This window comes from Hakea prostrata, chromosome 3, assembly GCF_041222555.1.
Source record: "Hakea prostrata isolate BN-2017 chromosome 3, UWA_Hpros_2, whole genome shotgun sequence".
NCBI classification, from domain to species: Eukaryota; Viridiplantae; Streptophyta; class Magnoliopsida; order Proteales; family Proteaceae; genus Hakea; species Hakea prostrata.
The window spans coordinates 13,769,161-13,782,972 of record NC_142602.1 but is presented as its reverse complement, the minus strand read 5'-3'; the positions used below and the strand labels follow the sequence as shown (position 1 = coordinate 13,782,972).

The window sequence follows — 13,812 nt, the reverse complement described above, 5'->3', positions numbered from 1 at the left end:
CATAAGAATAATTGGGACCTACTTATCACTATTATGTTATTTTACTTCAGAGTCTTTTTTTTTTTTTTTCTTCTAGTTGAAGGTGTTATTTTTTTATATCTTCAAAACTTTTATGAGAATGTTTATTGAAAAAGCTTAGTTGAATATTTAATGTCCAGTTAGTAGAAAGAGGACAAAGATCTTTAAAAGTAAATCTTAATTTTTAGTTAATCCCAAAGAATTGGCTCGATTGGCAAATTATCAACATCTCAGACTATAGGTTAAGAGTTTGAATTTTCTTGATGCTAGAGACAAGCCTTGCATATATAAATTAGTTATCCCTATCCCCATATAAAAGTCTACTAATTCTAAAAGGGGAAAAAATTCAATCCTAAAATCATTTGAAGAATTAAGGAGTGATAAAACATAATTTGAGTAAGAAAAACACAATAGTTTTTCTCATCATTATCAAAAGAATGAAAGAGAATTATTACATTTATTAAGTTCAAAACTTACTCTTTTAGAGATATTGATCATTACCAACTAAATCAACTTTTTGATAAGAAAATAAAATAATTGTTATTTCATGCAAAAATGTTAACTGATACTATGTTACTTGATTAAGTTATATAAACCGAGTAACTTTCCTTGAGGGAAATTGCTTGGGTGTTGCTTAATTAATGCACAGTACTTGAGCGAACAATCGAGATCTTGATCTCGACCAAGATTTCAATATCGACCTTCTATTTTTGAAAAGTTTATTCACATTTTTAGAAAACGTACGGTCAAGATCTTGTCTCAATCATTCGCATCATAATATTGCATATTGATTACGCGACACTGAAGTTGAGCCCTTCCTTCAAGATACCTCATTGTATCAACTATCGTTAAGAGAGTGAGGAAGAATTTATCCACCTCGACCTTGATAAGTGATCATGATATCTATGGCCTATTTATCCCCTTGAAGGTGCTGCCACCAATGATATTCATAAGACCCTCCATTGGATTTATCAGAACACAAGAACCAAGAGTGGTGGTGGACCATTAAGGGTTTTTCATTTTATTATTAATTTGCTTTTTAAAGGCCAATGTTAGGTCACTGGTCTGCTACTTCTATAGTATCCCTCGCTTATCTATTGTATTTTAGTAACAAATAGTCAAAATACCCATTTGACAGACGGGGGAAGAAGTTGGAACTCATTTTCCAGCACAATAAGAAGCTACGACTCATTCTCCACTAATGCAGGAGAACATCTCCCCCTTCTGGGGGAGAAAAAAAAAAGTCCACCAGAATACAGAAAGATCCTCAACCAACGATCCAATTCCCGCCACGACGGGGAATACACTAGCCAAACCACTTTAGTTCATGTCTTTAATCAGGTCTCCTTTTGCTATATCTTGTGGATTAGTTAAAAATGTTGATAGGGATATCAAACGGATTCATGAAAAGCAGACTTGTTACCTGTCAAAAGGGTTCCGTGACATGCACATCTCCTTAAAAACAGCGTGAAAGCAGTCATCAGTTGTTGTAGCCAGCACCATTTGAGCTTATCTTCCTCTGTGCAGGTACGTACAGCTACACAGCTAATAAAAATTTATTGGCCTCCAATGGTAATAAAGAAAGATTCATAAATGGTAGCTTACTTGAGACCCGCAACGGGAGGTAAGGCAGGGTTACTGCCATGATCAACCCTGAATTCCTGGCAAGATAAAATCATTATAAAAAAAGAAAGACTTTTTCAACTGGTCTGAGAGGAATTGATGCAACTTGCACCTGTTCAAACAAATCTAATAAGAAAGGGTGTCAATGGTGAATTAAGAAGACCTGAACTTTTCATTACCCTTTATCTTATTTCCACTAGTTCTTCACAACAAAACAGAAAGTTCAAAATAATTTGATAGAATCTCACCATTGTGATTGCCTTACGTGTTTTGCAACTAAATAAGTGAAAAGAGACTCTTACTCAGAAAGAAAAGTAGAGAAAAGTGTGACGTTATAAGACCCAAATTGGAAATAGAAGGTTACAACTTTTTCAACAACTCTAGTTACATGAAAAATCTCCCACTAAAAACAGCTACATGCATATCTTAAACCTTCTGTTCGATCAAAAGGACCTCTTAACTCACTTCCTAACCTCACTTCTCCCCAAGAACCTGAACACATCATGCATATGGGATTCGCTTCCTTAAAATGATAGTGCAGTTTCATGAAAAAACACACACGGAAACTGGATGATGATGCAACATGGTATAAGTTTTGAGGCTCAAAAACTGATTTATTGCAAAAGAATAGTTGACATCTCTATAAAAACTTGAAACAAGACAACTTGCTCCAATCCGCTGATCGTGCAGCATATGGGGTCGCTCGCTCTCAAGCATTGATTGCATAAAGCTTTAGATTATCCTCTTTGCACCTCGAGCTCCTGATAAATGATCCTGTATTTTAAAACAGCACCATGAACATGAGGCACCATTTCTATGAATCAATTTCATCGAGAAATAAACAGCATGATCAATGTAATTTCTTACAAGCCTACAGTGGTCAGACTATGGAATCTTAAATCGCAAATTATTGTCATTCTAGCTATACGGGTACAATTATAATCCCTTAAGAGAGATTGAATTTAAAACTGCATTGAACCTTGTCAAGTAAAACAAAGCACGGGTCTATTGTAAAAATATTTAGCCCCAAATGACTCATCATGTCCACTATATCTTCTAAAAGCATATACATAAATGACTCCATCTTAGGCTTGCATGAAGTACTGAAAAAAATTGCTTATAACACCAGGTACTATATGGATCATTACAGATCTCAGCTTTCCAACTCTACTAAAGTACTCTCCCCCAAACACCCCCCAACGAATAGGAAGAAAAAAGAAAAGGCAAAGCTATACTACCATTTGTCTTTTTATTTTTTATTTTATATTTTAGTTTAAGTGATGTTTGAGTCAGTCTAGGATATGATAAGGAGTCCCTGTAAGTTTAGTTATTCAAGTCCTATTTGAATTTGGATTAGTAGGTTGAGTACAACTAGGAAGGTTCATTTCCAAATCCTAATTTCCCTAGGACTTCTTATGTAAGGCTATAAATAAAGCCCTGGGCATGTAACAGATCACGGATTTCAGAATATAATCAATAGATAGTGTGTTACTGCCAAAGAGCAAGGTGTTAGTAGAGCTTACATCAGTGGTAAGGGATCTTCTCAGCCCGTTACCAGACTCTTGAGTGTTAAGTAACAAGTCAGCACTTATTCTATTCCCCTTCCACTCTTTCAATTTTTTTGTTGTGCAAACCAATACCCCTTTCAGCTCTTCTTTTCTCCATAACCCCGGTTCCTTTGCTGCCCTAAATTCCCAAACGCTATCCTAATCCCTAGTTCCATAACTACCAAATTTTCCCTTTCAGAACCCTAACACCCTAACCCTAACTCTATAACCCTAAAATCAGACCCCTTTACAGCCTCCCTAAGACCTCTAAAAAGTCCAAACAAACCCTGAACTGTGGAGCTTATGACCTAACCCTAATTTCAGCAATCAAAGGGGAAACAGTCCAGCTTTTGGATACCTGAAATATACAGAAACAGGGTTCCTAATCTCATAATTCAGACTTGATTTATAATTCAGTTTAACCTAAACTAAGACATGAACCAGTTCTGGCCAAAACCCAAGAAACCCAAACTTGAATCTCAAGCTAAGGTAGGTTTTGATAAGATCTGGAAGAACTGGCCCTCATTCACTTGAGGTTACACCAAGTTCCTAATTCTACCTCATCTACTGTTGACTTACCAATTGCTCTTCACATTTTTATGCTCAACGAGCATCCCCTAAATTTTCATTTAAAAACTGGTAGTATTCCCCTTAATTTCTAAAATTTATGAAAAAATTGACAATCTTGATGAAATATTTCAATTTTCAATATGTTAAGTTAAAGTAACCTACCCTCTCAACATCATAAACCTTGCAGTTGAGATGATTACAGCAATAGAGCTATCCACATCAACTAAAGCCATGTTTTAGTGAACAAAAAGGCTTTTCAACCAGGAAAAGAAAATCTTCTGATCCTAGTATCAAAGGCTGAGCAGGAAAATAAAAAACTTACTGAGATGAAATCAAAGGCTTTAGTATCTTCTTTCTTTGAGTTGTTCACCGGTGTACTCTGAACTTGAGTTGAAACAGTTGGATTGAAAATATCCGGAAGGGGTGAAGAGAACCCTCCACCGCTGTTGCCACCAGTAGCATGCCCTATAGAAGTGACATTTCCTTGAGAGGCCAGATTCCCAAGGTGTTGGAAGTTAGTCATTGTTGCTAAAAGCTGCTGTTGTGCAATATAATTTCCCATCACAGCATAATTCATTGTCTGTGAAGCAAATGCTGGGTTGACGGGAGACAAACCATACTGCAGAGGACCCAGTGGAAACACAGCATTTGGGTTCATCCCAGCCATTTGAGACCCATTTAAACCAGTAAAAGCATCATTTGACACTGGATTGCTTGATTGGATGTTTATAGTTGAATTGGTCGCATTAGAAAATGCCCCAGAAAAGCTGTGTTGCTGCCCATCATCAGGGATCTTTTTGTTATTATAAGACAAATCAGACATTATATCACTGACACCTTTTTTATGCGCTATTGGCTTCGGCAGAACTTCTGCATTAGGACCAAAAATATCCAACAGTTCTGATCCATTTTTATTTACAGTCAAATTGATGTCATTAGTGACCTGGTTTTCATCAACTTTCAACCCTGAAAACAAGTCACTGACAATTTCTCCATCCTCAGGAGTGTGAAAGGAGACACCTGCAAATAAATCGTTGTCATCATTGTTCTGTTGGTTGGAGGTCACATCTATCAGACTATTTCCAAACAGATCATCACTTAAAGAGGTGGTTGGTGTCATAAGATCTGCAACACTTTGATCACTTTGCATTTTGGTATACTCATCTTTGCTGTAAGAATCATCAGCATCACCAGTATCTATTAAGTCAGGCATCAAAACAACAGTAGCAGTTTTGTCGCCTGGGTTTGTATCCAGAAAATGGTTAACTCTGACATTCTGCTCTCCATCCAGAAGGCTTAAGACCTATAAAATGCATATCAGTAGACAATTCATGTTAAGCACATAGACTGAATAGAAAATAGATAGATAAACAATTTATATTCTGGGAAATAAAGATAAAAGGCCATATATATGAAGGGAGAGAGGACCATCCCCAAGGATGGCAGGGCAGGTTAGATCCTCGATGGCGGACTCATGGCAAAGGTGGGTTACCTTGGCAGGCCAATGTTGGATTATTTGGCAATTGCTCTTTCTCCCAGTCAATCTCTCTATTGAAAGGAGGCACATGTGCTGTTGTCCTTGCACTCTATAGAAGCAGCATAGTGGGGGTTTCAATCCACCTAGATTGGATCTAGGACCCAAAAGTTATTTGTCCATGGCAAAGAGAAGTTGATTATTTAATCATGTAGGCTGGATTTAGAAATACTAGCAAAGTGTCAGCTTACAGACCTGGGAAGGTCTCAACTCTTATGTACCCAGTCTGCCAGCAAGAAGCCGGTTTTCCTATACCTTGGATTTAGTTATTTATTCTATTGCTTGTATGAAAGACCGACTACCTAGTAGTGCTTACTTATCTCACTAACATGCATGAACTTGGAAAAGAAATTTAAATTATTACTCAATTAATTTTACCCGAATGAAAGAAAATAATATACTCAACTGAACTACTTGTTTAAAACCAATAAAGTAATTTAGCTTCAAATGTTAACTGAGCAGATAATGGAAGAATAAAATCACATAAATTGAACGAACGTATTATCTCCTAAGTCCAGAATGGTGAAACTACGTCATTTGAAGGTCTAGAGTGAAAGATTACATTTCAATAGCCCCCATTGGTGTAGAAGAATTTACTGGGAATTTATGTAAGCTAAACATCTTTAAAATGGCATTCCTTCTTTTCTTTTCTTTTTAACCACTCTTAAAGCACTTTTGTTTCCCAAGACAGGAAAATGGCAACCAGGCAGCTCTCTCTCTTAAATGCATTTAAAACACTTTCTTCAGGGTTGTGGGGCTTTTCTAAGACCTTTGGCTTAATGAACCCAATGGTTTACTTGACTGACCATATCTTCTTTCACTGACATAAAGCTAGCTTGAATGGCTACATTTCTCAGAATAACCCTTAACTCAAGTTCACTGCACAGACCATAATCAAGCAACTAACGGATGAATCTGCTGAAAAAAGGTTTATTAAACTATAAAGATGAATCACTCTCAGGCGTGTTGGCTATATTAACAACAATGGAAAACAACATAACGAAGCCATTACACAGTAAGACTTTGGGCATGTCTTTATGTTATGTATTTTTTTCACCACAGAAAAATGTTATGTATTTGGAATTGGTGTTGGATAATGTCAAGGAACCTGTAACAGGTTGTGAAATACTAAATCTTGGAGAGTTTATTTCTTCCCAAACTCTAGCTTGTGTTTGGAAGTCTTAACTTAAGCTACAACCTTGCTTTTCTAAGCCATATAATTATGTTGTACCAGGAAAGGGGCGGCACCTTCCTATACCAATTAGGCCTGTTATTTGCTAATTTCAGGCAGACGCCGCAGGACAAGAAGAGAAAATTGGATAAAATTTTAGGTTTCTTGTTTATTGTGTTATAGGGATCATGGCATTGCTAAATGGATTTTTAGAAGTTTCAAGTTGCTCCCCAATCCCAAGGTGAATCCTCAGGTCTATTAAATACAGCAGGTCAAGATACTGTGCTGTTTATGGATACAAGTATATGACAGGTCAGGAGCACTTTTCTATTGAAATAATGAATAGTTCAGCTACTCCAGTTTTTGGCATCAGTTTTACATGATCCTGCAGTAATTTGATCTATACCTTTAAAACTTCTCTTCCTAGTTTCAGTTCAAGGTTTATAATCTGATTCCATCTGGGTGGTTACCATCAAATATTAAACTAATATCCAGAATTCCTGATAAATTCCCCAAGTTTTGTTCTCAGTTTCCTGAGGTTATGTTAGCATTTATCATCTACTTGAATTTATCTAGGCTTTTTTCCATTTCCCATTATTTTTGTTCTGCACAACTGCTCTACCCTATACTGTCCAAATCCCTAGCAAAGCAGTTCTTCCCCATACCTTTTCAGGGTGAGCTTCCAGATTCTGCATCCATTTCCCTCCATGTACAAGTTCACCCTTCAGCTTGCTACCGCACAAAAGAAAATTGAACCTAAATTGAAAAAAACACACACTTGGACATGGTTTAAGAACCATTATATTTTATATACCCAGGCAACTACTCTGCACATAAAGTATGTCATGTGCAATAGGCAGCCCACTACCTTCACTGGAAACTGTCTATAGGTCTTGACCTGCAGTCTTACCAGGCAGTTTGATTTGGTATTGCGTGAGTTAGCCCTATTAAAGACATATACACCCCACAGCCTCATGTTCCTCTCAGTGAGGACTGTGTTATGGTTTTGCCAAATGATAGTTCAAATTGCCTAATGAGCACTTACAGTATAAAAACTTCTAGCAGTAAAAAGAAAGTGACAAATTCTAGAAGGTAAACATATCTAACACGTAGCAAATGTATACAAAAAAGAAATGTACCTTCTTTGCCTTCTCCCTCAGTGAACCTTGGGGAGATTCAGAACATCCCACCACAGAATCTTTGTTTTCACTAAAATAAATAGCCACAGTTGAAAAAAATGTATCATCTTTCTTCCTCAAAATTGACTCCAGCACACAGACAGCTTTCATACGGACCTGAGAAACAAGTAACCCAAACAATCTTTAGAGACCAAGTTGTATGAACTGCTATCCAAACTAGAAAAAATGAATTCATAGGAATGGATAAATTAAGGAAATAAAGTAATTGCACCGCAATCAGAAGACACCTGCCACATAGGAGATCGAAGCTTTGATTCAAGAGCATGACTCAAATTGATTGAGTCCAACTTTGAGACTTCCACAAGGAAAGCCTGGACAGTGTCACGAGTAGGTTGCAGGCGCACACCCCCAGATGTGACAACAGTCTCTAGCAGCCTCTCCTCACGAGTCTTGCTCCCTGAATAACTTGAGCTGGAGCTCCCATTTGTCGTTTCCTTCATGTTTCCTCCTGAATCCTGGCCCCATGGTCCAACATGGTTTTTGGAGATTCCAGAAGATGCCTGAGTTTCAGTTTGATGTTCAAATCTCTCATACCTGTCTCGATTGTCAGTTTCTGTAGTCAGTGACCTTCGCAGATTTGGGCTTCGGTAACTACCATTGTCAGTCTTTTTAAAAGAATGTGATGCAGTGATACTACTCAGCCCCTGTTTGATAGAGGCACTTCCAAGGCCAACGACTTCACTAAGAAACGATTTCTTATCTTCCACCAGCATCTCAAAGTTTGTATTGCCAAATCCTTGAATTCGCTTATTGAGATCTCCTGCTTGTGGTGGTCTGCTCTCCTCTTCAGCAAAAATTGCTGATATTGCCTCGTGAGCTGTATCACGGACAGCCTTATTAAGTGCATCCCCTTTGAATGGGTCTGGCTGGCCCTTATAATGAAAGAACTGGCGGACTGCCGCTGAATGGCGTTGTATTTCCCTCCTGAACTCCGTACCAGATTTTCCCACTGCATATTTGATCAGCCTCAGAGCCTACAGTAGTACCAACGCAATAGGTATCAGCATCTGCCACAAAAAAGACCACTGCAGGAATAATGCCAGTCCTAATAAAAAGACTCATGTTCCCTAAAACTGCAACTGCAGACTCCTTTAATGTGTATCTGATTATTACTTGGCTGTAGTTACATTTTCTATCTGAATCATTCGAAATCTAAAAACAGCATGCAAGTTAAGTTTCATAATATACACCTACATTTCAATCCCTAGAACTAGAATAGTGCTTAAGGAATGCCACCATGAAGGATGACATGAAGAAACTTCCTCTTCTTCCAAAGATTAGATGGTGGTGTTGGGGATGGTTCGGGGATGCTATTCAGAAGGGATCCAGTCACTCGGCTGATTCAGTGGATGAACACAAGAGAAGAATCAAGCCACACAAGAGAAGAGTTGCATTTTTCCCTACTCCATTTTTCAGTATTTCAGCAATTTTCCATACATTTCCTTCAATCAGTCAGAAGGAATGGTAGGCATGCCACAGATTTTCCAACTCCTGTGGAGAAGGAAGAGGCAGCTAATTGGAAGAACACGCTGATTGACCATCTCATTGGTTGTCAGACGATTTTGATTTGTTGAGAATGCTCTGCTGAGACAATGGCTTATTTCAGGTAATGTGGATATGAGACTACAGATGAATAGTTTCTTTATTTAACTTAGAAGAGAAGACTTGTGTCCTAGTAGGTGGCACATGGTATATGCAAACTAAACCCATGATTCTCAGGCCTTGAGTTTAAATACTTGTTTAATGAAGAATGACTTTAGCACTATTCCCATTTCAGTGGAATTTCATAACTTACCCTTTCAATATTCGGTTCGAGAATGGGCGGAGTATCACAGGAATATCTTGGTGAACCTCTGTTTACTGATAATAGAACAAAACCAAATGAATGAATGCCCTTGCTTGATTATTTGTGGAGATTTGACAAAAGATGATATGGTGATTTAGGTACCTATTTACAATGAAGATGGAGACATAGATGACAAGGAGGTAAGTATGGTTGGAGACCTTCTCAGTATATATGAAATGTAAGGTTTTGGTTATGGTCCTAGATTGATAGGGGATCAAATAGGAGCCAGCTCTTCCAAGATATAATTAGAAGCAAGCTCAAATTTGGAAAATGAGGGTTAGGGCTCCGTAATTGAGCCCCACTCTCAGCGTTCATTTGGGTTTGTCCGTGATTGGTCTTGGATATTGAGTAACTTCTCAGGTACCTCTATTTGTGACCGGATTGGTAGGATTGATTTTTGTGCCACAATCCACAATCTCAGGCGCTGGACTTCCAAATCCCTCTCTAATGATTCTATTTGGAATGCTATTTTCTTTGATGTATCCTCTACCTCTAGGATTTTTGTTATTCCCCATCCCCCGGTTGTTGATTCCCCAAGGAACAGGGTCATTGTTGTCTCCTGGGGACTCAACTCCCAATTCCATCTTCCTCTTTGATCCTCTCCTTTGGATCTTTCTTGTTGTTCGGTTTCGTCTCTTTATCTAATTATTTATTCATCCAAAAAAAAAAAACTGTAGATTTAGGGTTTTCCATAGTAATTAGGGCCGCAGTTTGAATCGCATGTAGGGGAAGGGGGAGAAAGGTAACTTGATCAAATAGGCTGAACTTCATTGTTGGATTGTGAGATTTGAAAACATCTTCCCAAAAAAGACAAGTAAGGAGGAATCCTAGGGTTTCAACTAGTCAGATTGCAACCAGGTTCAAATGGTCTTGTTATGAGGGTATGGGGAGGATGTGGTCTAAAGATGATTAAGATCCTATAAATGAATTGGGCTATGAAGAACCTTCCACAAAAATGGAAAACCACCTTGCTTGTACTCTTCTAGAACAATATGTGAGGCTCACATTTAACTCAATTTTTTTGCTGTTCTCCTAAGGCAGCAGCTTCAAATGGCAATTACTTCATACACTGGCTAATTCCACAGAAGAAGAAAAAAAGAAAAAAAAAGGGCTTGGACTTGAAACACCACCAACTCTCTTGGACTTTAAACTCCAAGGGACCAGCAGCAACTTGGATCTTAAACACCAAGCACTAATGGCACCTTGGACTTGAAACACCCAGTAGCTAATCAGTATAGACTTTAAACCCTAGAAAGGTCTCTCATAGAGAAGGAATGTCACCTGCCAAGCTTGCAATCAGCAATTTCAGTAATCAAAACCATCTTCAGTAATAAGCTCTATTACAACCTCATACAAAGACTCAAAAATAGACTCCTTATCTAAAAAAGGAAGGCCTAACCCAATCCCTGCTAGATAACTTACAAAAGATTTGGAAACTAGAATAGACTCAAAATACTACTAGTCGGTCATGTAATCAAACCACTAGTTCAACCACTCCTATATAAGTACATTAAACAACTTAAGAAAATTAAGTTTTAAAGATATATTTGTACTCAACTCAAATTACCTATGTTTTAGGTCCACTGAGTTGGTTGATGTTAAGATTCTAATGTTGGGAGTATAGGGGATAGGGAGTTGTAGGGTATAAAAATAACAATCTGGGGGACAAAAAGGACAAGGACAAATGGCAGCATCCTATTGGGGAGCAGTCACTCTCATGTTGGCCTATACGGAAAGGTGGATTGCTAGGATTCATGGGGGCTATATTAGGGAGTGGAAATGGGGTTGAATAGAGTTTTGTGGGGCAAGCTTGCTTGTGGGCAGGGGAAAACCCTCAGTTTGGGCAATCAGTCAGGTATTCAGATTGGGGAACCTTGCAATTGCATTTAGTGTTCATCAATTTCAGTGTTGTAGTTGCTAATCCATTTGCAGTCTTCTTTAAGACTTGTTCACCTTTCCATTTGCAGTGTGTGTGTGTGAGGTTGGGAATGTAAGTCTATGTGCCGTGGGGTGTGGAGGAAACCAAAGAGCACTGTTGAGAAGTGGTTGCAGGGACTTTATCCATTTAAGGGATTGATTAGGGGTTCTCATTAACTTTTCAGTTGAAAACAAGTTAAACCCATGGGATCAAAGGCCCATAACCTATATAAACCAATCCTGGGGCTATTCCCTACGAACTCTCCTTCATCCAGGGGCCAATTTGGCATTGAACTTGGAGTTTAGATGGAACACGGCATTGACCGTGTCCATGATGTCATCTCTTTGGAAGAGCTGACAGAAACTTTGGATGCTCACAAAGAAATTTTTCTTCCACCCTTGCAGCCTTCCTCTAGCCTCACCAAGCTTGGTACCACGGACCCCGATTAGTAGATGTTTCAGTGGAAAATAACGTTTTCAAAGGCAAGATAGATCATCACATTAGGTTTTACCCATAGAACAAGTGATGATCAACAGAATGAAAAAACTCAATGCTTTGTTCTCATAAAACCATTCTTGGCTTATATTGGTCATTGTATGATTATTCTGGACGGGATCCTCCCGTCGTCTAGCCTGCATGATTGACTGTATTTCTCTTCTTGTTTTAACCTAAAAATATCACCAAGAGTTTCATGCCCAGCTGTGAAGACCTCCAGAGGCAACTCAGCCTAGAAGATACTAAAGTTCACAAATCTTGAAGCAAAAGGGCAGGGGGAGAGGGGAAGAATTCCAACATACCTTCTGTTTGACAACTGGACTCTTGTGGTCGAGCCTTTTCAAGATAAACTCAGAAACTTCTTTCACGATACTGGAGTCAGAAGTTCGAAGAAGCTCACAAACTTCCTCTAATTTGTAAACAGGAGTAACTTTATCTTCGTCTGATGTTGCGGCATCGATCATACGAGATCTCCAGTAAGATTCCACACCTCTTCTGCTTGACTCCATGGATAATAAAAGCGAAACCCCAATTTCCCAATCACCAAGTGCAGTTACAGAGAACCAGTAAGCATCAAAATCATCTACACAACAACATGAAAACGTACATAATCGAGAATGAAATTATGCAGAGGAGTGGCTCTGGATCAAGACAGAAAGAAGCCTTCAATTCGAAGCAGAAATTCTTTAGACCGTTAGAATTGGTCTAAGAAATGAATCGCACAACCTAATTGCTTCGGTGTTGGAAGTTGTTACTTGCGAGGCAGATCATGAGGTTCCGGGGCATGATACGTTCTCTTCCCCAGAAGATAGAGATAACAAAGCGAACCCAAATGCGCTGACAGCTCTCCTCTAACAGTACCAGACCAGGGAACTCCTCCTCTTTTCCTCTCTCTCTCCTATTTCCACGTGCCAGTTCAGTAAAGCATCAACCGACCCGATTACCTAGCTTGGTGGTGGCTAAGCGCGTATTCTATTACTCGAGAGTTTAGCCTCGTGGTGGTGCCATGGAGCAATAGTAGCATTCCACGTGGCAAATAGTCAAGCGTGTATTTTTTTTTCCAGAAAGGCATATTTTTTAATATAGGAAAATTAGAATGGAAATATTTTATATGTCACCAATAAAGCTGAACTCACGACCACTTCACTTAGAAATAAGATTCTCAATCATTCCACTAACCTTCGATTGGCAATTGATTCAAGTACATGGACCGTTGGTTTGTATCAACAATAAGTACACATAAAATCAATGGCGATCATTGATCAAGGATTCCATGATAGTACTATGGAACCATACCATCAAACTGGCAATGCTTAATTTTTCACCACACACAAAAAAAAGGGAGGGAATCACTAGCAAGGTCTGCAACGACAACAACCCAAGAAACAAAAATTACACTCCACTGCATCATCTTAGAAGCAAATCCAGATTAGGAATCCAGAATGTAGCAGAGAACAGAATTCAGATGATGTAGAATGCTAAGAATCTTCATCCGGAAAATGAAGATTAAACATACAGTAACAAAATTCGGATGATGTAGAATGCTAAGAATCCTCATCCAGAAGATGAAGATTAAACGTGCAGTAACAAAACTAGCGATTGTAGGACACCAGAAGAGTTAAAGTGATAGATAAGACGTGCCTTCAATGCCATGAAACAAAAACTAAGAAATGAGAAAGAAAAAAAAAATTTGATTTCGATGTCGTGAGATTGAAAGACGAGGAAAAGCAAAATATATTAACCACGAAGAAAAGCAGCAGCACAATTCGCAGCTCCACCTGCATTTTGTATTTCTATTCGAATCCTACGAACATTGAAAATGCTAGCCATCTCTTTTAAGAGAAAATGAAGGAGAGAGAATTGAAGAGCTTCAGAGTGAGGGTTTGGGTGA

General features: G+C 38.5%; 1 protein-coding gene across 1 annotated transcript; it reads right to left on the bottom strand.

Annotated features, from left to right (window-relative positions):
• Window positions 1-1,349: 1,349 nt before the first annotated feature.
• Window positions 1,350-12,468, bottom strand: LOC149020960 (protein MODIFIED TRANSPORT TO THE VACUOLE 1-like). The gene is made up of 5 exons (XM_089149209.1): window positions 12,224-12,468; window positions 7,890-8,636; window positions 7,603-7,758; window positions 4,081-5,061; window positions 1,350-2,415 (listed from the first exon to the last, which is right to left on the bottom strand). The coding sequence occupies exons 1-5, from the start codon at window positions 12,428-12,430 to the stop codon at window positions 2,374-2,376; spliced, it is 2,133 nt and encodes a 710-aa protein (XP_089005335.1). The 5' UTR covers window positions 12,431-12,468; the 3' UTR covers window positions 1,350-2,373.
• Between the last annotated feature and the right edge of the window lie 1,344 nt (window positions 12,469-13,812).

Bases quoted from the DNA above. Each gene is read 5' to 3' on its own strand.
- LOC149020960 (XM_089149209.1), bottom strand. From the start codon at position 12,430: ATGGAGTCAAGCAGAAGAGGTGTGGAATCTTACTGGAGATCTCGTATG. The intron at 8,637-12,223 runs GTATGTTGGAAT...GTACTACTGTAG, and splicing joins GTCCAGTTGTCAAACAGAAG to GCTCTGAGGCTGATCAAATA. The intron at 5,062-7,602 runs GTACATTTCTTT...TGCATTTTATAG, and splicing joins TGAGGGAGAAGGCAAAGAAG to GTCTTAAGCCTTCTGGATGG.